Source organism: Sinocyclocheilus anshuiensis, unplaced genomic scaffold, assembly GCF_001515605.1.
Source record: "Sinocyclocheilus anshuiensis isolate Anshui unplaced genomic scaffold, SAMN03320099.WGS_v1.1 scaffold438, whole genome shotgun sequence".
NCBI lineage: Eukaryota > Metazoa > Chordata > Actinopteri > Cypriniformes > Cyprinidae > Sinocyclocheilus > Sinocyclocheilus anshuiensis.
In genome coordinates this window covers 1,202,877-1,225,742 of record NW_015546118.1, presented here as the reverse complement: position 1 = coordinate 1,225,742, position 22,866 = coordinate 1,202,877, and the positions used below count along the sequence as shown (strand labels likewise).

The 22,866-nt window shown below is 37.3% G+C and overlaps 3 protein-coding genes across 7 annotated transcripts in view; 2 read left to right on the top strand and 1 right to left on the bottom strand.

Moving 5' to 3' along the window:
- Positions 1-3,572, top strand: part of aif1l (allograft inflammatory factor 1-like) — a 17,675-nt gene extending 14,103 nt beyond the window's left edge. The window contains exon 6 of the mRNA XM_016502807.1: positions 2,008-3,572. Coding sequence (XP_016358293.1) covers positions 2,008-2,095 — 88 coding nt within the window. The 3' untranslated portion in view covers positions 2,096-3,572. The remainder of the gene's footprint in view (positions 1-2,007) is intronic.
- A 2,494-nt stretch (positions 3,573-6,066) lies between these two features.
- LOC107700895 (GTP dependent ribosome recycling factor mitochondrial 2) lies at positions 6,067-13,040 on the top strand. The gene is made up of 15 exons (XM_016502734.1): positions 6,067-6,403; positions 6,654-6,735; positions 6,830-6,875; positions 6,985-7,103; positions 8,583-8,696; positions 8,814-8,913; positions 9,010-9,150; positions 9,415-9,514; positions 9,962-10,151; positions 10,249-10,325; positions 10,617-10,755; positions 11,217-11,396; positions 11,534-11,649; positions 11,731-11,913; positions 12,098-13,040. Exons 1-15 carry the CDS (start codon positions 6,368-6,370, stop codon positions 12,224-12,226), a joined length of 1,752 nt encoding a protein of 583 aa, XP_016358220.1. The 5' UTR covers positions 6,067-6,367; the 3' UTR covers positions 12,227-13,040.
- On the bottom strand, positions 12,684-21,534 carry LOC107700931 (beta-hexosaminidase subunit beta-like). Of its 5 annotated transcripts, none has more exons than XM_016502800.1 (15): positions 21,169-21,531; positions 20,856-20,992; positions 20,437-20,502; positions 19,370-19,416; positions 19,127-19,237; positions 18,574-18,675; positions 18,247-18,252; positions 17,932-18,064; positions 17,442-17,622; positions 17,027-17,113; positions 16,663-16,735; positions 14,407-14,584; positions 13,607-13,697; positions 13,365-13,469; positions 12,684-12,988 (listed from the first exon to the last, which is right to left on the bottom strand). In XM_016502800.1, the coding sequence occupies exons 1-15, from the start codon at positions 21,405-21,407 to the stop codon at positions 12,925-12,927; spliced, it is 1,620 nt and encodes a 539-aa protein (XP_016358286.1). In that variant the 5' UTR covers positions 21,408-21,531; the 3' UTR covers positions 12,684-12,924. The 5 variants fall into 5 exon arrangements, with proteins under 5 accessions (XP_016358286.1, XP_016358287.1, XP_016358288.1 ...); XM_016502801.1 differs by lacking the exon at positions 14,407-14,584 and adding an exon at positions 16,124-16,298 and having other exon boundaries at positions 21,169-21,529; XM_016502802.1 differs by lacking the exon at positions 18,247-18,252 and having other exon boundaries at positions 21,169-21,526.
- Positions 21,535-22,866: the final 1,332 nt, after the last annotated feature.

Here is a 22,866-nt window from a genome sequence, read left to right as displayed (position 1 = left end):
AATTCAAATCACAAATAATACTACTGATGAAAAAGAACGGGTTGAATGTTAACCACTTTCGTTTCCATATAACTATAAACTATGATAAAAGTTCATCAGCATGCACTGAATAATCCCATGTTGTAGCGCAAAAAAAATAAATAAAAAAATAAATATTGCGACCAGCTGAGAAAGTGTGCTTGTGACACCAGCTGAGAAAGTTAGTTGCAAAAGAGCAACCAGTGAGAAGAATGAGTCTGGAGCCCTGATATGCATTAGACAGAGGCAAGAGGAAAAGAAAAAATACCATCGAAAGACAGTAAGTTCAGACATACATTCATATAAACTCCTACCCCTAAATGAATCGCAATTTGTTTAGCATCTCAACCGATTTGAATCGTCACATATTTGAATAGATTCTCAACCGGCTCGCGGTTAATCGTTACATCCCTAATATCCCAGTAATATTCATGCTAATAACCAACTGGTTAATAGTGAGAATTGGACACTAAAGTGTTACCAATATTCTTATTAACTCACCAAAATATTTAAAGTGAGAAGGGTACATAAAAGCATGCATTAGACTTTACATTTTTACGTTAAATCCACTATTGTATTGCATATAAATGTTCTAGAGTCTATACACAGCATTAAGTTCAATTACATAAGAAGTAACTGTAACTAATTAAATTACAGAAAAAATAAGAGTAATCCCATACTTTTTCAAGGGAAAAGTAATTAAATTACAGTAACTAATTACTTAGTAACTAATTACACCCAACACTGATTGACACAAGTGTGGATGTTGTCCAAGTTGGCACGGGGACCACTAAACACCTCCCTAGTCTCAGTGGAAGCGATAAACACAACCCGCCATTTTTCACAAGGCTTTGAGTGGACGCGCAAGACTGGAGTTTTGAAGTTTCTCTCTCACAAGTGCTTGCTAGATTTGATAGATGACTTTTTTCACCCATTTTTTGGTACACCAGGCAGAGGTTGGTTTGTCTGACCATTTTGAAAAGTAGTTGCACAATTTGTGGTATGATTTTTTTGCGTAACTGTATCGTTTGAGTTTTGTGCTAAAGTTGTCTGGTGCTTTGCCTAATCATAACCACTATCACTAAATGTGTGGTTCTTGGCTGTGATGCTGCAGAAATTAGATTGTTTAATTTCTTGCTGTGCTGGATGATTTTAATAACAGGTGGTGTCAGACTTATGATACAGACACATACTGATTTATTATTAGTTTGCAGAGATGTGTATCTTCATCTGTCAGTATTCTACACATTGTGAATGGGTGATTTGTGACTAGCTGTTAGGTGAGTCAGGGCTTGTTAAGGGCTTATGAGAGATTTGTCAAGGTTTACCTGAAACAGAAAGTCACATGTGAATAGATCAGTCAGCAGTTCTGCACCATCACTGTTCTCTTTTTTTTATATATATTTTTTTTTATCTCAACTCCAAAACACCAGCATTTTGTCTGATCCAGCATTTGTGGTTTCACAGGCTGGTCCAATCTCTTTTTTTACTTGTCTCTTGCAGTGCACTTATACTCTCTAGCTCTCTCTACTAATCTACTCAGTGGGAAGCTGGGATAGCTTATAGCCAGTGCTGGACACTGAGTGGACACCACAACGTTTTTAACTCCCTATGTTCTTAAACACCTATATTTGGACATAGAAGCCTTATCCTTTGAAACATAGGACTAATGTATATGTGCATAATAAAATCTTGACCTCTCATAATAATATAAATATTATATCTAAATTACAATTTATTCTAATAAATTCCCTCGTAGTGGTGAGAAGATTAAACTTGTTAATACAAATACTTGCAAAGCTAACATGGTTTAAATAAATGTAACAGTTGTTTTTCCACTTTAAATCACGTTTCTAATTACTTTTAGGTGGCAAGAGTAGTTAATTGTCTTTTGTACATTTGTTATAAAATGTGTGCATATAACCCACCCAGTTGTGGAATATTTTAGATTTGATGGTTGAAATTAATTTTCTCTCTTCTCTTATGCAGGGTTATGATGTTTGAAGACAAAGCTAACGGGGCCAGCTGTAAAGCCGGTGGACCCCCTCCCAAGCGTGACATCACCAGCCTGCCATAGACCAGTGGAGATGGATTTGATTGACATCCCTGCATTCGCAAATCCCGCCCATTTAACATTAGGGGCAAGGTTTCTATAGCCTTACCTAGAAGCTTTTTGCCAAGATCCAGGGAAAATCTTAGTTCATAGACAGAGAAAATGAAGAAAAAAAAGGTGAAAGATGTCTATATATATTTGCTGTGAAGAAGTCGAAGTGCAAAGTAGCTTTTTATAAGTAAACAAATGTATATATTTATATGAAAATTATATGTGTTTTTGAATCGTGTTTACAAGCACAAATCCTGTGGGTGAAGTACTAGTGAAGTTTAGTGTGTAACACTGCAAGTGTACTAAGTATAGGGTGTACGGGATGACACAATTTTAGCTTGCAAGGCAGAATTTAAGAATTAAGATTGAGAATTAAGATTTTTCGTCTTCCCCCATAATGTGTGATCTTATTTTTTCATTTCAGTACGTTCGTGTTTGCCATTCGAGTCGCTTGAAGAGTTCTTTTAACTTATGCTTAACACCGAGTCCTATAGTGTGACATCATAGATGTGCGTGAGGTTCTTTTAAGATTCAGTTAGTGCTCAGCCATGAAAAAGCTTTTCATTTAGCTTGATCTGCTTCTAAAAGCAGGATTTCCTTTGTAACATTTCTGTACAGGAAGGCGCAGGGAGTGAGAACGCTGGGATTTGAGTGAGGGAGAAGGCAAAAAGGGACGACCGTTTATTACTCAAACTTTCTTTGCTCATTCTCTCTGTCCCTTTTTTACTTTCCACAGTCTTCAGACTGTTTCTTTTTAACCTGTTTGTATGCGTCCAAATGATCGTAATCTATAACCTTACTGTACCGTATAAGCACATTAACTGTTAAGTACACACATATTGTGCAGATATGCTTTGAATCACAATTTTAGGATATGCTTTTATAAATTCTCCTGCTTGAATTGGAAATGATGTTGTAGGAAAGATGTGTCGCTGATCGTCACTTTTTAGATCCGCAGCAGGGTTGATTTTAGTCACTATAGCCGATTAGTTTGAATCCCCTCTTTCCAAGTGCCTCACTCAGTTTGATGTAGCAGAGGTTTTGAGTGGTGATTGAGTGAAGCATCTTTGAAACAGATTTTGTGTGTGTGTGTGTGTGTGTGCGCGCGTGTGCTTGGAATTTATATTCTGTTGAGTCGTATTCTGAGACATTCCAAGAATGTCGTTGTGTGGTGGAGTCCTTGGAAATGTTGTCATGTTTTAACCCAAGCAGACTTACATGTTGTGCAGCTCTGATGCGAATATTCCAGTAGTGCTTTTGTCCTTTTTTTAATTTTACACTGTCCTCATCAAGTTTTCTTTCTATAAGATGTGCTACGTATGGAAAACAAAATTATCTCATGATGAGTTTTTTTTTTTTTTTTTAAGATTAAGATGATGAAATTACATCACTCGGCAGTAGCAGGTGTGGCTTTCACTTCCATTTCAGACTTCATCTGCAAACTAAGCAACTTTTATTTGTTTCTGTCACATGTTTTCTGGGTTTTATTTCTGTGCCTCTGTTCAAGTTTATCTCGTTGACATGCTTTTATTTTCCTTTTAAAATCAGTGAAGTGTGAATTGAGGGCTGCACTGTATTGCTATTTATTAGAAATGCATTTTTAATGAGTTATTAGAATTATGAATAGTTTTCTGTCAGCATATTAATTAGCAGAGGCATTTGTAAACTTTTTTCTTTTCATTTTTTGGCTAACACCAAAGGAAGTAAATACCCTACTGTTACACCTGAACTATCAGTGGAGCTCTTTTATTTACGTCTATGTGTGTACTACATATAATTGTCCCACCAGAATTGTGCAAAATGTGGCACAACCTCAGTTTGGGGACATTTAGGTATGTCCTAATTTGTGAAAAACTATTATAAAGTAGATTTTGTTCTTACAATCTTTCATATCACTAAATATGTGAGTCAGTGTGTGTTAGGAAGTGTGGGGTCAGTACGATTTATTTATTTAAAAAAAATATAAAATCATTCAGCAAGGACACATTAATCAAAAGTGACAGTAAAGACGTGATGCTACACACGATTTCTATTTCAATAAATGCTGTTTCTATTCATCACAGAATCAAGAAAATAATATATCATGGTTTCAACAAAAAATATTAAGCAGCACAGCTGTTTTCAACTTTGATAAGAAATGTTTCTTGAGCAGCAAATCATATTAGTATGATTTCTGAAGGATCATGTGACACTGAAGACTGGAGTAATGGCTGCTAAAATTCAGCTTTGCATCACATGAACAAATTACATTTTAAAATACATTAAAATAGAAAACACATTTTAAATTGTAATAATATTTTACTATATTACTGTACAAATGCATTCAAAAATAAACATCTCACTAACCTTAACTTTTTAATGGAAGTGGTCTATTAATAATTAAAAACCTTTATGTAAACAAAACAGAAGTAATTTCTCACCATTTAGAGAAGTAAACTAAGCTAAGTAAATGTGTTTACTTGGATTTCCAATGTAAAACTTATCAGTAATAATTTAGTCCAGCACAAAAGTTAGTCTGTAACAATATGCTTTCAGCCACCTTTTGAGTACTTTCTCGCTGTGTGTGTAGTCTATAATGGTCAAACAGTCCTAATGGAAACCACAGATTCATGAAGAGATGGAAGCCATGATAACCCGCATATGCACATAAATAACGCATGGTCTTAATCTGTAGCCTGCGAAACTAGCATGTTCAAAAATATGTTTGTGGGTATGATAATTGCCACAATTAGATATTATGTCTAGGGTTTTGTTTGTGACACCTTGTTTTTTGCTGTGTGTGTGTAGGTTTGGTGATTTTTCAAACAATTTAAGCTTGAAAGATGGGAATGAAAACCTCTTTAATTACATTAAGGTTTTGTAAACCACTTCACTTACCTGTTATTGTTAACATTAAAAAAAAAAGTTATTTTGAGGCTTTTCCAGAATAATGATAGTAAAGAGGATCTTTTCATAAGTGTAAACTCAGTGGTCCGGTTCACTTCCTCATTAGACTTCTGCATTACAGATCTCAATAGAAGTGGCCTTGTTCTCACCCACAACTCAGTTCTTCATACAGCTTGTAAATATATTTGAAACAAAATTTTAGACGGTAATTCCTCCTCCACATAGGTAAACAGCAGGTCAACGTGTCACTCTATCTCTGTCAATTGCAATCTGCTGCTCTTTATCTCTCTTCCCCATACTGCCTGAGGGACAACACGTACTGACACAAAAAGGACATTTACCAAACCGTGTAACACTGACCTTTGCAATAAAATAACAAACAGAGCTAGGACAGACCGATTAAAAAGTTCCGCATTACCAGCAATTTTATATGAAATTATTAGTACTGTATTCGTGCTGTTTACACTGCTAGTCAGTTTAAAGAGTATAGAAATAGAAGTTATTTGGTCAGTTGCAAAGGTTTGTGCGAGAGTCGTCGTGATGGACTGTGTTTCCCCCTACTGGGGTCAAATGGTAAAGCACAGCATGCCACTTCTAAACGTTCACAAACAAATGACATGTGACAAATGAACCCTACCCAAATAAAAGAACAAGCAAAAAAAAAAAAAAAACTTTTCCCAGATCACATCTGTATTAAGTGTAGCAATCACCCCTCGGTATCAGTCTTATCGATTGTAAATACACGTAGGCTAAACTATATTGGCGTACTTAAACTTTTATAGAATTACGACATGTATTAATACACACACACACACTAATATACATATAATATATACAGAAACATAAACGAACTGTAATATTCCGGGGCTAACCCGCCGAATAAACGTTAATTATGAAGTTGCTAGTTTTTAAATGTATATAAAATATGAAGTTACTTTAATTATGGACTTACTAGTTTTTAATTGTATATACATTTGACTTCATAATTAATGCTTATTCGGCGGGTTAACCCCGGAATACCTTACCGTTCATTCATGTTTCTGTCGGACTTATTTACAGACGCACCAAAACGTGTGCGTTCACAAACTGTCGCCGACTGCAGCGATTCTAAAAAGCTGTTGAAAACGAACAGTTTTACCGTGTTTAACATGTTGCCAGTGGGAAATGGAAACGATACGAGTTTGTTTTAGATGTATTTTGTTTTATCGTGTCGTGACTGAGATTCGACCCATAGGTGCAAGCGTTACGATGAATTTAATGTCCAGTCTGATCTCAACGTGACTTTGAGCAAGCACAGCAGTCATGTGTCATACTGTACAACTGAAGCTGTAACCCTTTAATCAAACATTCCGTCTTAAAATGCATTTAAATGTACCGTTCCCCATCCTCCGAGGGGTAAGTTTGTGCTGTTGATTGTCTGTCTTTAATGCATCAGATCTATAGGCATTTGTCATTGACTGTAATTTACCAATAGTATAATAATAATAATTTAACAATACTTTCCGCCAAAATGCCATGGCTACTACAGTAAATCCTTGTTTAAAGCGACTACTGTTTTAAAAGGATGGTGAATCTATTTAAATAACATCTCATACACTTAGATTAGTGTTTTACCGCTTTAACTGCATCATTCATTCCCTTTCAGAGCATCAGACACCTGATGACCAGATCCTCACAGACGTGCAGAGGCAGAGTGACTTGGAGGAGAAATTACAGTTTTTATCGAGGTGAAGGACGATAGTGGATAGTTACAGAGTTCTGCATATTTTGTAATTTTAGACTAGTGCCTTACTGTTCACAACTTTTTTTTTCTTCCTTCAGATGAGGTGAAATCACTTAGAGCAGTGGTCAACCCTGACATCTCAAAGTAAGATATGACCGTCCATGTGAGCATATTTTTTTACAATATCCTTTTGAGCGTGTAAGAATAATAATGGCCTATTAATACCAAATGTTTCTATAATGTTCTTGGTCAGAATTCGTAACATAGGTATCATGGCGCATATAGATGCAGGGAAGACCACCACGACAGAGAGAATGCTGTACTTCTCTGGCTACACACGGGCTCTCGGAGGTGAGGTGACATTTAGAAAAAGTTGATGAAGAATATCTGATTATCATTAATTGAAAATAAAAGCTGAATAATATGAAATAAGTATGATGACATTAATTATATAAGTATTCAATAATAATGTAATATTATGAAATGAATTAATCTAATAGTAAATAAATATTAAATGGAAAAACTTACATTTAAAAACAGTAAACTGAAATTAACTCATTTTAAATTGAAGTACTAAAATAATTCAATCTGAAATAAAAAGTAATGCTATACTGAACAAAATTATAAACGCAACACTTTTGTTTTTGCCCCCATTTTTCATGAGCTGAACTCAAAGATCTAAGACTTTTTCTATGTACACAAAAGGCCTATTTCTCTCAAATATTGTTCACAAATCTGTCTATATCTGTGTTAGTGAGCACTTCTCCTTTGCCGAGATAATCCATCCACCTCACAGGTGTGGCATATCAAGATGCTGATTAGACAGCATGATTATTGCACAGGTGTGCCTTAGGCTGGCCACAATAAAAGGCCACTCTAAAATGTGCAGTTTTATCACACAGCTCAATGCCACAGATGTCGCAAGTTTTGAGGGAGCGTGCAATTGGCATGCTGACTGCAGGAATGTCCACCAGAGCTGTTGAATTGAATGTTAATTTCTCTACCATAAGCCGTGTCCAAAGGCGTTTCAGAGAATTTGGCAGTACATCTAACCGGCCTCACAACCGCAGACCACGTGTAACCACACCAGCCCAGGACCTCCACATCCAGCATCTTCACCTCCAAGATCATCTGAGACCAGCCACCCGGACAGCTGCTGCAACAATCGGTTTGCATAACCAAAGAATTTCTGCACAAACTGTCAGAAACCGTCTCAGGGAAGCTCATCTGCATGCTCGTCGTCCTCATCGGGGTTTCGACCTGACTGCAGTTCGTCGTCGTAACCGATTTGAGTGGGCAAATGCTCACATTCGTGAGCGTCAGGCACTTTGGAAATGTTTTTAAAGAAGTCTCTTCTGCTCATCAAGACTGCATTTATTTGATCAAAAATACAGAAAAAAAACAGTAATTTTGTGAAATATTTTTATAATTTAAAATAACTCTTTTCTATGTGAATGTACTTTAAAATCTAATTTATTCATGTGATAAAAGCTGAATTTTCAGTATCATTACTCCAGTCTTCAGTGTCACACATGATCCTTAAGAAATCATTCTAACATGCTAATTCATAATCAGTGATTGAAACAGTTGTGCTACTTAATATTTCTTTGGAACCTGTTATGCTTTTGTCAGGTTTTTTGATGAATAAAAAGTTCAAAAAGAACAGCATTTATTTAAAATAGAAATCTTTTGTAACAATAGAAGTCTTTACTGTCACTTTGTCAATTTAGCACATCTTTGCTGAATCCAATAAAATAAAAGAGTAAAGACTATTAATTTCTTATATATAAAAATATATATTATAAATATGTATATTTAAATAGAATCTATGAATTATCTTTCTTTTCTCAGGTCATGTTGATTTTACTCTGGAGGTTGAGAGAGCTTTACGAGTGTTGGATGGAGCAGTTGCTGTGTTTGATGCTTCTGCTGGAGTAGAGGTTTGGCAGAAGTTATTTGTAGTAAAAATAATAAATCATAATATAAATAAATTATTCATTAAATTAATGTATATTAATTATTAATGTATTTGAATTGGTAATACAATTGTAATGGCAACATATTTTCTTTAAATATATTTAGTGTTGTGTGGAAGCTCTCTGAAAAATAAAGGGGTTCAACCTCTGCTGGATGCCATTACTGCTTACCTTCCTGCCCCCAATGAGAGGAACCATGACCTAGTGTGAGTGCACCATCCCTCAGCCCCCTCATCAACTCATTTTGCTAAAGGAGAATAAATCATGTTATGATTCATTTATATGTGTTCCTGTCTGTCCAGACGCTGGTATAAGGATGATCTGTGTGCGTTGGCATTCAAAGTGGTCCATGACAAACAGAGGGGTCCACTCGTGTTTGTTAGGATCTATTCAGGAAGCATGAAGGCTCAGTCAGCAGTGTATAACATCAACAGGAACGGAACGTAGGTTTATTCTTTTTGATTTCAGCCTTGTATGCAGTTATAATGAGTCCAATGCCAGATTTTTCTTTGTTCCTCTTAAAAAATAAATGACTTGTGAATTTTTATTACTTCTGCAGCTTTTTACTTTTGCTCTTTCATTTGTTGTGGAAAACACAACACACACACTCAAAAAGAAAGGCTATTACTATGGTGTAGGGGTGTCACGATATACCGGTATTGACGATAATCGTGATGGAACAATGTTTTGTGTTTTTGTTGCTCCAGGGAAAGAATGAGTCGACTTCTCTTGCCTTTTGCCGATCAGCACATAGAAATTCCTTCTTTATCTGCGGGAAACATTGCACTCACGGTTGGACTCAAACAGGTAAACTCAACTTTCATGGGACAAAGAAAACTATGTGTTGTTTACATGATCGTTTGAACTGCTTTGAGAGGAAAATACTCATGTAGGATCCTTCAAAGTGACTTGTAGTATTCGATTGGTCTTGTGATTTAAAACAGAAATAGCAGCTACCGTTAGTGGTACCACTCTTATGTAGACTGAAGATGCTTTTTTTTTTAAGATATATTTTTGGCTTTTTTTTTGCCTGTATTACAATAGGACAGTTAAGATCTGAGGAAGCAATGTGGGAGGAGGGGGGGCGAAATAGAGAAAGGTCCGAGAGCCTTTGAACTCGGGATGCCCATGAGGCTATCAGTGTCGTCATACAGATGCTTTTTCTTGCCAGCTTATAGGTCTGGAGTCTTCATGTGATGCATTACACATCTTTAGAAAATAATATATTCTATCATTTTGTTTGTTTCAAATCAGACCGTGACAGGCGACACCATCGTCTCCTCCAAAGCCTCTTCTGCAGCTGCGGTGCGGCGGGCTCAGAAGGAAGCAGAGAGCAAGAGTAGCTCACAAAGGGAGAGCAGCAGTCTGGCTCTTGCAGGGGTGGAGGTCCCTGAGCCTGTGTTCTTCTGCTCCATTGAACCTCCTACTCTGGCCAAACAAGCAGGTAAGAACACTGTGAACAGATCTTCAGCAGATCACTTTCCAAATAGGCTGCAGCCTATTTCAATAGGATTGAAATCTCAGTGGGATTTGTCAAACAGATCTGGAGCATGCGCTCAACTGCCTGCAAAGAGAAGACCCCAGTCTGAAAGTCAGAACAGACCTTGATTCTGGACAGGTAAATGAGTCATTTACAAAGTATTTCATCTTTGAAAGTGTTTTGTCTATTAGAATGTTGCATTCTGTTTATTAGTGCTTGCATAGGCATGTACATATTTACATATTAAGTACGTATTTACTTGTTCAAACAAGCTTAGTGCTTAGAAAAAATGTCTTGCACAAATATTACATTGTGACACGTAACTGATCCTGCACCATTTGTGCTGCGGACATCAGATACCCTTGAATCTTGTGTTGAGGAGAGAAGTGCTTGTGTTCCGCAATGTATTTTTCACTTATTCATGCACAGACGATACTGTGTGGCATGGGAGAGCTGCACATTGAGATCATCCATGACCGTATTAAGAGAGAGTTCAACATCGAAACTCACCTAGGACCCTTGCAGGTGGCCTACAGAGAGACCATCCTCCAATCAGCAACTGCCACAGGTGAGGCTAGTGCGAACTCTCCCCTCGTGTTTTATATGTATGTGAAAATCATCTTACTTTGTTTGTGATGAAACATCAGAACTATTTCCCAATGACAGGTCATCTGTTTTGTTTGTCTGCTTTACTGTTTTATGGTCCAGTGCGACTTATGGTTACAATAGACTTTGTCCATGGTAAAAAAAAAAAAAAATTGGCATAAAACAATAAAATGAAAAAGAAAACAACATATATGACTAGTCACATGCCCTGATTTAGTGTAGGTTCAAGGGTGTAGGCTGTTTTAATGTTTTTATTTTTATATAAAATTAAAATATGAAGAAATACTAAGAAACTAACATGCCTATATTTCTACACAGAACAAACTGAAATGGTAAAATGGATTATAATATCAAATAATACAGTATTTATTCGGAGTAGATACGTATTAGTAAATTTCAGTATGATTTGTATGATCATTTCAGACACATTAGATCGTACTCTTGGAGACAAGAGGCATGTTGTTACTGTGGAGCTCGACGTCCATGCTCTGATGGAGTCTAGCACTTCCTGTGACATGACTTTTGAGGAGGAAGTAAAAACTCAGCTTTCTGCGGGTGTCAGAGAAGCTGTGGAAAATGGCGTTCAGAGCGCATACCTCCAAGGTAACAGAAATGGATGCTTAAAAGCTTTTATGCCTGAATCATTCATCACATCTATATCTTCCTGGTACAGTATTGCAGTCTATAAATCTGATGTCTATGTCAGCCATATGCTGTTGGTAAACCAACTCCCTTTCCAGGTCCTGTGCTGGGTTTTCCTGTAGAGGGAGTAAAGACCGTTATCCAGCATGTAAGTTTGGAGTCAGGCACTTCTGCAGCCATGGTGTCAGCCTGCGTGTCCCGCTGCATGCTCAAGGTACTCAAACACTGTCCTGTGCCTTTTCCCACAATCACTTTCAAATAATGCCACATCTGAGTTTATGTCCTTCTGGTTCAGGCTCTGAAGCTGGCTGGGGGGCAGGTTTTGGAGCCGGTGATGGCTCTGGAAGTGACTGTAGGTGAAGAGTATCTGAGTCCTGTGCTTGCAGATCTCGCCCAGCGACGCGGTACTGTATGCGACATCCAAAGTCGACAGGAAAACAAGGTTTTGCTGGCTACAGTACCTTTGGCTGAGATGATGGTGAGTCTTTCATTAAAAATATTACAATGATATATATTATTATTGATAAATATTACATGTCAGCACAATTTACTGCAAGTTAATCTCTATGTATAATAAGGCCAATAAAATGTAACTCTCACCACGTGATTACTACAAGTGAACTATGCTGAAATGATTTTTATATTTATTTATTTCCTTCAAGGGCTACTCAACCGTTCTGCGCACTTTGACCTCTGGGAACGCTACTTTTTCTCTGGAGCTTTCCAGCTATGAGCCTATGAACACTCAGGACCAGAATATACTGCTCAACAAGATGGCTGGACTGGCTTAAAACATTAACTTTCACCAACTGAACTGGGCAGTGTTTCCCAAAAGCATCGAAAGCTTAAGTACACCGTAGACCCATTGAAACCAGTGGAGCTACAGTCAACTTAAGCTTACGATGCTTTTTGGGAAACGCAGCCCTGAACATTTATACAGACACAAATTTTGATTGCTATGATTGGCTGCTCACATTTAGTCCAGAAGATAAAATCTTGGAGACTAGCCTACATCTCCTGCTCAGCCCACATCCAGAGACCTAATTGGATTTTTTTTTTCTCTGATGAAGAGAAGAGTGTAAGGTAAAAAAAAAAAACACTTACTGGTGTTTGTGTGTACATGTATATAAAATATACCAATAATTTTACAAGAACAATGCATTCATAAATGTTTTTAAAATATTTATTTCATTTATAAAACCCTTACGACATGCCTAGCCTTGGGAAATCATTAAAAAGCAGACCTCGTTTCAAAAACTTCAAATTCAGTCAAATTTAGAATAGTAATGAGTTTAATCAAATTTAAGCCTACAGAGGAAATTGAGATGTACAGAATTGTCCATTTGCAAACATCAAGTTCTGGCAATAACTGGCTCAGTGCATAGAACAGCAAATCATAGTTACTGGTATGGTTAACATGGTTTTATCTTTTAAAAAGTGTTGTCCTTTTATTCCCTTTAATTGTCTACTGTGAACTGAATGTTGAATTTCATAGGCCCATGTACTCCTGACGGCAGTGGCCAACAAATAGAGGTTCTGCAGGTATGCCTCTCCTGATGGGGAAAGAGGGGAAAATCTCACTTTCACCAGTGAAACATACAAAAATATGCCTGTGCAAATTTTATTTGCAAAAGCAAATTATTTGTACAAAGACTGTACCGAATACTTTTTACATTTTCAAAATCTTCCCAATCGACCCAAAACAGACAGCCTTAAATTATTCGAAAGAAATAATATTGTTATAAATTAATCTATAAATAAACAAAAATCAAGGCCATCAGAGATTAGGGAGGTCACCCCACTGCTAAGCATTTTGATTCTTACACATAAAATTGAATGAAATAGATCAATGGAACTGTATGCTGTATTATTGATTAAATAAGTTGAAGATTGCATTAATGAATTTGCCACTGTCATATTTGAACTCACTTGACCATGCGGCAGCGATGCTGGGCCAGACGATTATAGGCATTACCCACGTCTGTCACACTTTTATCACTCCATAACCTCTCGGCAACAGCACTGGCTCTTGGCCTGCAACGGCACAAGCAAACAAAAAAAATCATAATTTACATCATTCTAAATAAATACTAGGTTTGGTTCCTAACTTTATCTTTTATGTTTTACACATTACAAGACAGGAGATGGTACAGTTGAGTAATATATCATACCAGAGTCGAGGAGTGAGGTTGGTAGCATCCACATACTCTCCCCAAAGACAAGCCTCTCCACCAATCACCAGCTTCTTCTGTGCATCTGTGCCTGTGGTAAATTATCAATCACAAGTTATAAACAACAGCAAAAAAAATGAATACAACATTGTACAAAAAGCTGTCCCTCAAAGTAAAGAGTTGATCCTGTTTGAGTCTGATCTGTGTGCCAAACGCTCCTATATCAAACATCTAAATACCTGCAGACAAAGCAAACCATTTAAACTGGGTCGTGACCGAATAGACTCATAACTGTCAGTCTGTCCAAAGTGCCATGGTCACATGACAAGCATGCTTGTTTACATATCCAAATGAAAATGTCTTCCTAACAATGCCATTGCTATGACAAAGCTTTGGACTGGGAAAAAAAAAAAACTGATCCTCATTGATTTAAGGATATGAGAATATCTGGCGTAAATGACACTGTACAATCACATGCCACCTTTGTCATTTAAACATGTTGCCTTTGAATCAGTGTAGCTGACCTTCAAAATCTAAAACCATTTGTACCAACCTTGGTTACAGTAAACAAGACAATTAACCAGATTCATCCAATTACAGACTTCTCAACTCTTGTGTTCAAGAGAGGTCAACTCCAACATAGGTCAGAAAATCATGTATTGTATAATCAGTGCTGTTTAAAGTTACTTAACAGTCAGTTTTTTACTGTACACCTTGAGATGTTGTACAAATTTAGGAGAAGCACAATTCAAACAGAAACAGAGGCCCACAGACTTTCTCTGCGAATGACACACACACACCAGTGAAATTTTGGGGGTCGGCTTTGTAAATGTTCACCCAGTCTTGGCCGTAGCTGATGCGGTTGAGGTACCAGGGTGTGGAGAGCAGAGTATTGAAACCAGCCGCTGTTACCTTCGCCATCTCATCCTGGTACTGCGGCCTTTCTTTCCACACATGGATCTGTGTGTCGGCTTTCAGCTACATGTGTACACATACAGACGCATGTATAACACAAACGAACACACGTCAACGTGGATAAATCCCTCTGGACTCCATTTAAGGTCGCTGTGAGGCTTTTCATGCTTCATTCACATTTACATTGTCAAAGATACCAAGATTGCACATTTATGCAGATCTAGTCGCTAGTAGTCGTCATGAAAGAACTGAACATGGTTCATTTTAAAGTGACAAAAAATATGGATGTACAATATTTGGCATAAAATCAGCTGTAAAAAAATTATTATTGGCTATCAATATTGGCACATCCAAATATAATGCAATCAATATTCATAATAAGTTACGTTATAAATAATAGGTAAAAAATGTCAACACTACATCAGAAATTGTATTATGTTAGATCTTGAATGTAGTCCAGAGAAATATATCCATCTAGTGTCATATTTTCCTCGAAGGTCAGATGCTTAGTGACTCAGTCAACATGTCTTTCTCATTAGATCATTAGTTAATGGCCTTTAAACCTGACAACAGTTAACTATTATTCTATACAGTAACATCTACGAAGAACGAGGTAGAAATTTTTACTTTTTAGTAGTCGTATTAATTTAACAAGACTGAAGCAAGATGGAGGAGTTATTATGGCAAAGCATACACTACCATTCAAAAGTTTGGGGTCACTAAGGTTTTTTTAAGGTCAAAAGTGACAGTAAAGATATTTATGTTGCCAAAAAAAAAGTAAATGCTGTTCTTTTGATTTTTTTTATTCAAAGACTTCTGAATGATTATGACATTTAACAATATTGCTGCTTTTACTGTATTTCTGATCAAATAAACAGCCTTGGAGAGACTTCTTTCAAAATCTTTTTTTAAAACTCTTACCAGATCCAAACTTTTGAACGGTAGTGTATTTAAAGTGATACATGATGGAATGCGAGCTTTCCATAGCATTCAGGAACATGTGGTTTCAGTGTCTAAAACAACTGACCTCGAGATGTGGCAGGAGCTCAGAGTTGATCAGGAGTGCTCAAACACTCTGACATTACGTGGACATGACAATGTACAAGTGACGAGCAAAACCAAGATCCTGAGCCAGACTGACCGGATCACAACTATACACTACAATAATGCAGAAATTACAGGAAATTCTATATAATTAATATATGGTCGATGACAAGCGTATTTGTCCTCTATTAAAATGCAAGTGTTTCTCAGTGAACAAGCTCTACGCAGACCAAAGCCTCAACCCCCAAGCTTGTTTGTGATTCAAACACCATGTCAACTTGTCCATGGCTATTTTCAGGGCAAGAAACAGGTTAAGATGTAATTAAAGGTATAGTGATTGAAAAGGTTACTAATAACCATATTTAATTAAAACTGAATCTGAACTGACTTTCTTAACCCTAAGTTGCCAACATAGCATGTCAAAACCATCACACATAATTTAATGGTCAATACATGAGTAAACACTCAATAACTACAGTTTCTACGTTTGAAACCACTAGATTAGTAAACTAGTGGTGCTAAAATAAACAAAATTAGAGTTGGACTGCAGAAACTGACCAGGGAAATTGAGTGGCTCAACTTTGTAGTAGCGTTGCCAGTCCTGTCCATAGCTAATGTAGTCCAGGTACCAAGGGGCAGAAAGAATGGTTGTAAATCCTGCCCCAGTCACATTCTGTAGCTCCTCCTCCATCTTGTTCCCCATCCACACCTCCACCACAGTGTCATCCTTCAGCTGGAACATGCATAAAGCACATTATGTGCCCTAATCAATGTTTGTTTGTTTTTGGGGCTGTTATATTGTTACGGGCAATCATACATCTACATGCAAGCACAGTTAAAAACAGCAATTTAGTGGCATGTTAGCAGTGGCTTGTGAAAAGGCGAGCATGCAAGTCAAGCTATTTGTGATTAAGAAGGTTAAAGAAAAGTAGATTAGGCTTTGATTTGAAGTCACAAAGCATTTTGGACCTGCAAGAATGTGTCTTAATTTGTTTATAAAAGGTGGTTAAAGTAACGAAGACTGTTATATAACATTTATGGATTTACATTACTTCCCAACAGGACGAGCCCTTCAGCACAGAAGAGATGAGCCTTACCTTCACCCCATTATCAAACACTTCCTGCCACACCATGTAACCTTTCTTGGTAGCAGCCACAATATCAAGTAATCTGTTTTCCAAATATGAATAATACATAATGTTAGAATGTGTATTGATTAATATTTTCATTTACATTCTTCTGAGAATAAAAAACCGTCATAATAATCTGTAATTTAGACTACAAGACCACAATAAATGTATTACATTTACATTTAGCAGACGCTTTTATCCAAAGCGACTTACATGATAAAATTATGGGTTTGTTGAAACCACAAGCAGTTCTGTCTTAGCCAGGTTGAGTTGAAGGTGATGGTCCGTCATCCAACAGGAAATGTATTCCTGACTATAGTGAAGCTCTTACCTTTGAACGTAGAAAGACTCCAGTTTGCTGTAGTCTGTGCCAAAGCCCTGCTGCACCATAAACTTCTGAATATCAGGATTAGACTTCCTACAAAAACAATAAATGGAATGTAAGCATGGCCTTTAACAGTAACAGCTATCAACACAAAGTAAAGCAAATAGAAAAAGAGAAACAATACATGCCCTTACAAATTAGAAATTTGTAAGGGCATGTAAAATGTAATTTTCGGTTAGAAACAAACTGTTTCTGTATAACACTCAAGGTACCGTGTGACAGTTACAGTTATTTCTTTTAATCAAAGAATTTGATAAAAGAAAATAATTTTATATAAGGTAAGATTATTGGCATTACATTATTCAGATAAACAATGTAGTTTAATAATTGATGATTGAGTAGGAAGCTCCTTTTTTCTTACCAGCAACTGAAGTCAACCTCGTCTCCCCCCAGGTGAATGTAGGCATCAGGGAAGACAGTGCTAATCTCTTTAAAAAACTCTGTCATGAAGTCATAAGAGGAGTTTAAGATGGGGTTCACCGGCCCAAATGTTCCTGAAGGACTAGAGCCACTGTAACAAGGTGTTAGCAGATCCTTTATGCCTAAGGGAAAGAGCGACAGAGAGAGAAAACGTGTTTTCATATTAATCAGTAAGTGCAGTTTAAATGTGAACTACTGAAACCAACACAACATGACTTAAGGCTGGAATACACTATATGACTTGTTTACATTTGTCATGCATCTCCTAGCAATAAGGCATGTTTCTTTGCGAGTTAGCTCTGTGTTTGTTTCGACTTAAAAGTCATTTCTTTCTGTTCACATTTCAATAGTTGTGCAGTGTTATTCCAGCCCTAAACATGACTAAGCAAAACAATCTGCGAAAAGCTCATGTATCATGTCCACCAACTTACCATTGCCCCATGACCGTGTGTGTCCTGGGGTGTCAAACTCAGGGATGACTCGGATCCCCCTCATGCGGGCAAACTCGATGACCATCTTCACGTCAGATGGAGTGTACACATGTGTGAATGGGTGATAGGCTCCCTGTTAATCACAAAAAAATAGGGAAAACATAATCAATACACAAAGATTAACACTTTCCCAGTTAGATTTCAGCAGTGGCAGTTGAGTTCTACAACCTAAATCTTTTGATTAGAGGTGAAATTTCTACACTAAAGGAAATTACACTGGAACTCATCATTTTGTGGTAAATCTTTATCCCTTACCTTTCGCTTCCAATGCAGCAAATACAAAAAAAGCATATGAGAACAGGGAACTATTTTTAAAAACGGCATATCTTTTTTTAAGCCTTTCAAAAATCTGGAATTTGTTGCAGTGTAACAACACAACAGCTTGATACGCATAGTTGTTGTCTCCTATTTACATGATGTTGGCCATCGCCCTTTAGTGATAATATAATTCTAGCATGGTAATCCACTAACAACCTGTTTGAAATCTACAATATTTCTCATGTTCTGAATAGAGATGTATTTAATCAGTGTGAGGCAGTCAAGTTTGAATCTAAAACAAAGTCAAGTACATCATATACTCACCTTCTGACTCAAGTCAGGGAAGGTACGGCTCATATAAGGAAACGACTGATCGTCCACAATGTGCCAGTGAAATACATTAAACTTGTTCATCGCCATAGCTTCCTGTGAAAATGAGACATTTTATTACTTAACGCTGTGGGATGAGAAGCATTTCAAAATGCATCAAATGGGGAAAAAAACAAACCTTGGAGGGTCCTTGCACATATTTCCACTAATATGAACATGTGACTTGCAGTTAATTCTAGGTCAAAACTTTATATCACAACTGTTTGCTAACCGCAATTTTTTCCAGACAAACCTTGTGATAAGCGTCATCTTGTCTTGTGATTACCGTCATGTATGAACATAAAGAACTTGACTTTACAGTCTCATAAAATAACTTCCTTGAGCTTTTTAGCTGACACAAGTCTAATGAGGAAACTGAGCATTAATGAAAAAATGCTAAGTCATCGATTAATCGTGGCCTATTTTAATCATGGCCTAAATGTCACTCTAGACCCATGCATGTGTTTAAGTAAAGCATGACCTTGTAAAGCAAATGATTTCAGCTCACCAAATTGGCCAAAATGACTTTGAGTGGCAGGAAGTGGCGAGATGAGTCCAGGAGGATCCCTCGATGGGCAAACCGTGGGAAATCTGAGATCTCTGTCTTATTGATGTTGTTCTGTTGAGAAGACAGCAAAAAGATGTTTTGATATTAGAAGAGCTTAAATAGATATATTGGTGGAATTTATTCATATTTAAAGCCCTAATCAAAAACAATAAGACAATAAGTAATGGTCTACTTCAAACTTACGGCTCCATAGTCATCCTCATAGACCAGCTGGCTGAATGTTTCCAGTCCTTACAACAGTAAACATATGAGGTTACACATTGATTAAATCATAAATTAAAGCTGCAGTCCGTAACTTTTGGCGCTCTAGCGGTTAATAAACAGAACTGCATGTGTCTTGCAGAAGAACATTGTAGCCGGAGCTACTTCTCTGTTTATGTCTATGACGAATCACGCTGGTACTGGGCTACTCCGCAGCGGTACCTACCCGAACCAGTCTAAAATAGTCAGAATATACACATTTATAGGTGTACCGTAGTGATTCAGGACAAGCCAAATCACGGTTTGGAAAATTGATTCATGGTGTACTCGCTTATTACATAAATTTTGTTAATTTTGAACAAAAAAGTTACGGACTGCAGCTTTAAGATAAAACATGTTATATGGACATGATAAATACTGCCATCTCTTCTCTTAGGGCAAGATTACACAAACCCTGGCTTTGAAACAACACTAAACATTCTTAAGTAAGGACAATGCCACTGATAGGAATGGAAATGAGATTCTACGTAATACATTAAAAACAGTAATACTGTGAAATATTGTTGTAATTTAAAATAACTATTTTCTATTTTAGTATATTTTAAAATGTATTTTCCTGTGATGGCAAAGCTGAATTTTCAGCAGGCATTACTCCAGTCTTGTCCAGTGCCACATGATCCTTTAGAAATCATCCTAATATGCCGATTTGCTGCTGTAGAAACATTTCTTATTACTACCAGTGTTGAAAACAGTTGTACTGCTTAATATTTTTTGTAGAAACAGTGATACCTTTTCACGATTTGTTGATAAATAGGAAGTTTAAAAACAGCATTTATTTGAAATATATTATTTGTAACAATTTAAATGTGTTTACTGTCACTTTTTATCAATTTATTGTGTTCCTACTGAAAAAAGTATTTATTCTTCAAAAAAAAAAAAAAAACTGACCACAGACTTTTTAATGGTAGTGTATAGGTTCAAAAGGGAAATATAATTGTGAGCTTGTTTACTGCCTTTACTGTAGAACTCCATTGTAGAGTTTCGCTTACCACGCAAAGCTCCCCATGCATTAGCAGCTTTCAGCACAGCAGAGGGTTCATCAACTGATAGCTCATCTACACAAATAGAGCAAAACTTTACACAATTCACAGACAACCAAAACATTCACTGGCTCAAGCCCACACAGTTGAGTTTAATCTCAACACATCTGATTGCAGAAGCAAGAAGTGACTGACTTTCATAATGCAGTTTCCATGAAATATTAAGCAGAAAAGCGTTTATAAATTACTTTGCACGAGTCAAATGTTACTACATCTAAAAAGAGCACTAGGATCACGTTAATACGTTAACCCGATTACACCTCCGAGAGGCAGATGTCAATTATTGGATTTGCCGATCGTTCATTGGATTAGAGATCACTGAGGTTACGGCGCAGTGGAACACAGAGGCGGAAGGGAAAAGAGCTCACATGACTCGTCGGTTTGCAGACTCGGGTAACCGTCGCACTCCGGATCAGCTGATGTGATCCATACCTGAAGCTCCACGAGATCTGAATCATACACTTTCTTTCGGCTCTTCAGGTCACCAAACACGTATTCAAAATATCTGCAAAGCAAAGGTCAGTTGAAGCCAACTGCTGTATATTTGGCACGGAGCACACAGCGCTTATGAATCATACTTTACTGACACTGTAACGTACTTCCTGTTAAAGCTAAACATTGGCGTATTTTATAACACAGTATCGGCACAAATATGAATAAGGTATTGTACAGTTAAGTTACCTGCGAAACGCATTCTCGAGTATGCTGCAGCTCGGTCCGGCGGAGGACTGTTTCGCGTGGACGATCTGAAAGCTGGCGGGGCTGAGTTTAAAAGCGACGGCGGACGACTGAAATTTCTGCGGTATAGGCCAGAGAGAGATTTCATTCAGCTCCTGTTTTCTCACAAAGTCGCCGAAGAGCCAGCCATGGCAGACGGCTACCGCCAAAATCAGCGGCGCACATTTGAGCAGGCAGTACATGTCTGTGTTGAGCGCTGTGCGGTCAGCTGACTTCTGCTTCAGTCTGAACGGGGGAGTATGGATGTTGTGCTCTGAGCTCAGGGGCGGTGTTTACCTCAACCTAAGTCATGGGACCTACCAAGCCGCCACACCCCCCTAAACGTCTAAAGTGAATTTCACAGATTGTTATTATCAAACCTCATCCCTTTATCGGTTCATTTGTACCGAGAACAATGAAGAAGGTCAATTATTAGATGTAGGCTAAACTTGCAAAACAAATGGCCCAGGCAAAGGAAACGATATGAGCTAAACAATTATTTCAGGTTTCAACACGTCTTATGACTATAAAGGGAGAAGCCTGCATATATTTCAGTCATATCACGTAATAAAAACATTAAAATAGCAAGACTAGTAGCAAAAGGCATATTTCCCGAATACTGTGTACTTATAATAATTAATAGTGGCCTACTGTGTACTACCGACTTTTTGTAAAGCAATATTTGTTGTTGTTCTGAACAACTAGATATTATTGATATACTATTTTATAATGTGAAATTACGATAGAAAGAAAATTAGTTTCAAGATTTTTTGAAACTCATCAAAAGCCTTCCCCAGGTAGGCCTACATTCAATTAAAAAAGCCCATAAAACTAGAAACGCCCACTTTTGTTGTGCAGAGACCGTATACACTACTCAGAGACCTCATACTTGAAAATTCAGTAATTCTTTACTTTTTAGACAACAAAAAAGAAATTAAAGGCACAATATGTAATTTTTCACCGCTAGAGGGCACGTATTCAAAATAAACAAATAGATAAAGGCGTAGTTTGATGACGCCGTGATTGAGTGTGGAATCATGGGAGTTGTCGTCTTCATCCCCACAGCCGATGCAATCCGACAGGACTCCGGCAGAAATCATGTTCATGGATGAGCTAATGATTTATTAATGTAGTAGAATGAAGTAGGGTGAGGCTGAAAGCCGTCGAAGCGAGACGAGGCTGCTGAACGAGCGTGACATACGGCTCGAAAGCAGTGGAGCTTTTATTATGCCACAGTCGACCGCTTCCGCTCCTTCCGGTCGTGCGTATGTGGGGGAAAAAAGCAGCGCTGTTTTATCATACTAGATACGTTTGAAAGTTCTGTTATAATGCTACTCTGTGCGGTCGTCACCGGTCTATTAAAACGCACAACATATTAAAGCGTCCTTGGTGTTTCCATGTTTTCTACAAAACAAAACCGGAAATCAAGGGGTTATGATGTCATTGGCAGGCGACACAATGACACTATGGACACGGTCCGTGTCACTAGTTAAAATTGCTTATTTCTCTATTTAAACATTCTTCTAAACATTTGGGATAATGTAAGTACATTAGTCAGCAAAATATATAACACTGTTCTAGTGGTTTTTGGATATTTTAATCAAAATATATTGTGCCTTTAAAATGTTTTGCTTGGTCTTGGTCGGCGAAGAAAGAAGGGCA

Coding starts and splice junctions, on each gene's coding strand:
- LOC107700895 (XM_016502734.1), top strand. CDS start 6,368: ATGCATTTAAATGTACCGTTCCCCATCCTCCGAGGG. Junction 10,152..10,248: donor TACTCTGGCCAAACAAGCAG/GTAAGAACACTG, acceptor TTTGTCAAACAG/ATCTGGAGCATGCGCTCAAC. Junction 11,650..11,730: donor TGTCCCGCTGCATGCTCAAG/GTACTCAAACAC, acceptor CTTCTGGTTCAG/GCTCTGAAGCTGGCTGGGGG.
- LOC107700931 (XM_016502800.1), bottom strand. CDS start 21,407: ATGTACTGCCTGCTCAAATGTGCGCCGCTGATTTTGGCGGTAGCCGTC. Junction 20,503..20,855: donor TCTGCAAACCGACGAGTCAT/GTGAGCTCTTTT, acceptor CTATTTGTGTAG/ATGAGCTATCAGTTGATGAA. Junction 14,585..16,662: donor TGTTTGATAATGGGGTGAAG/GTAAGGCTCATC, acceptor GTACACATGTAG/CTGAAAGCCGACACACAGAT.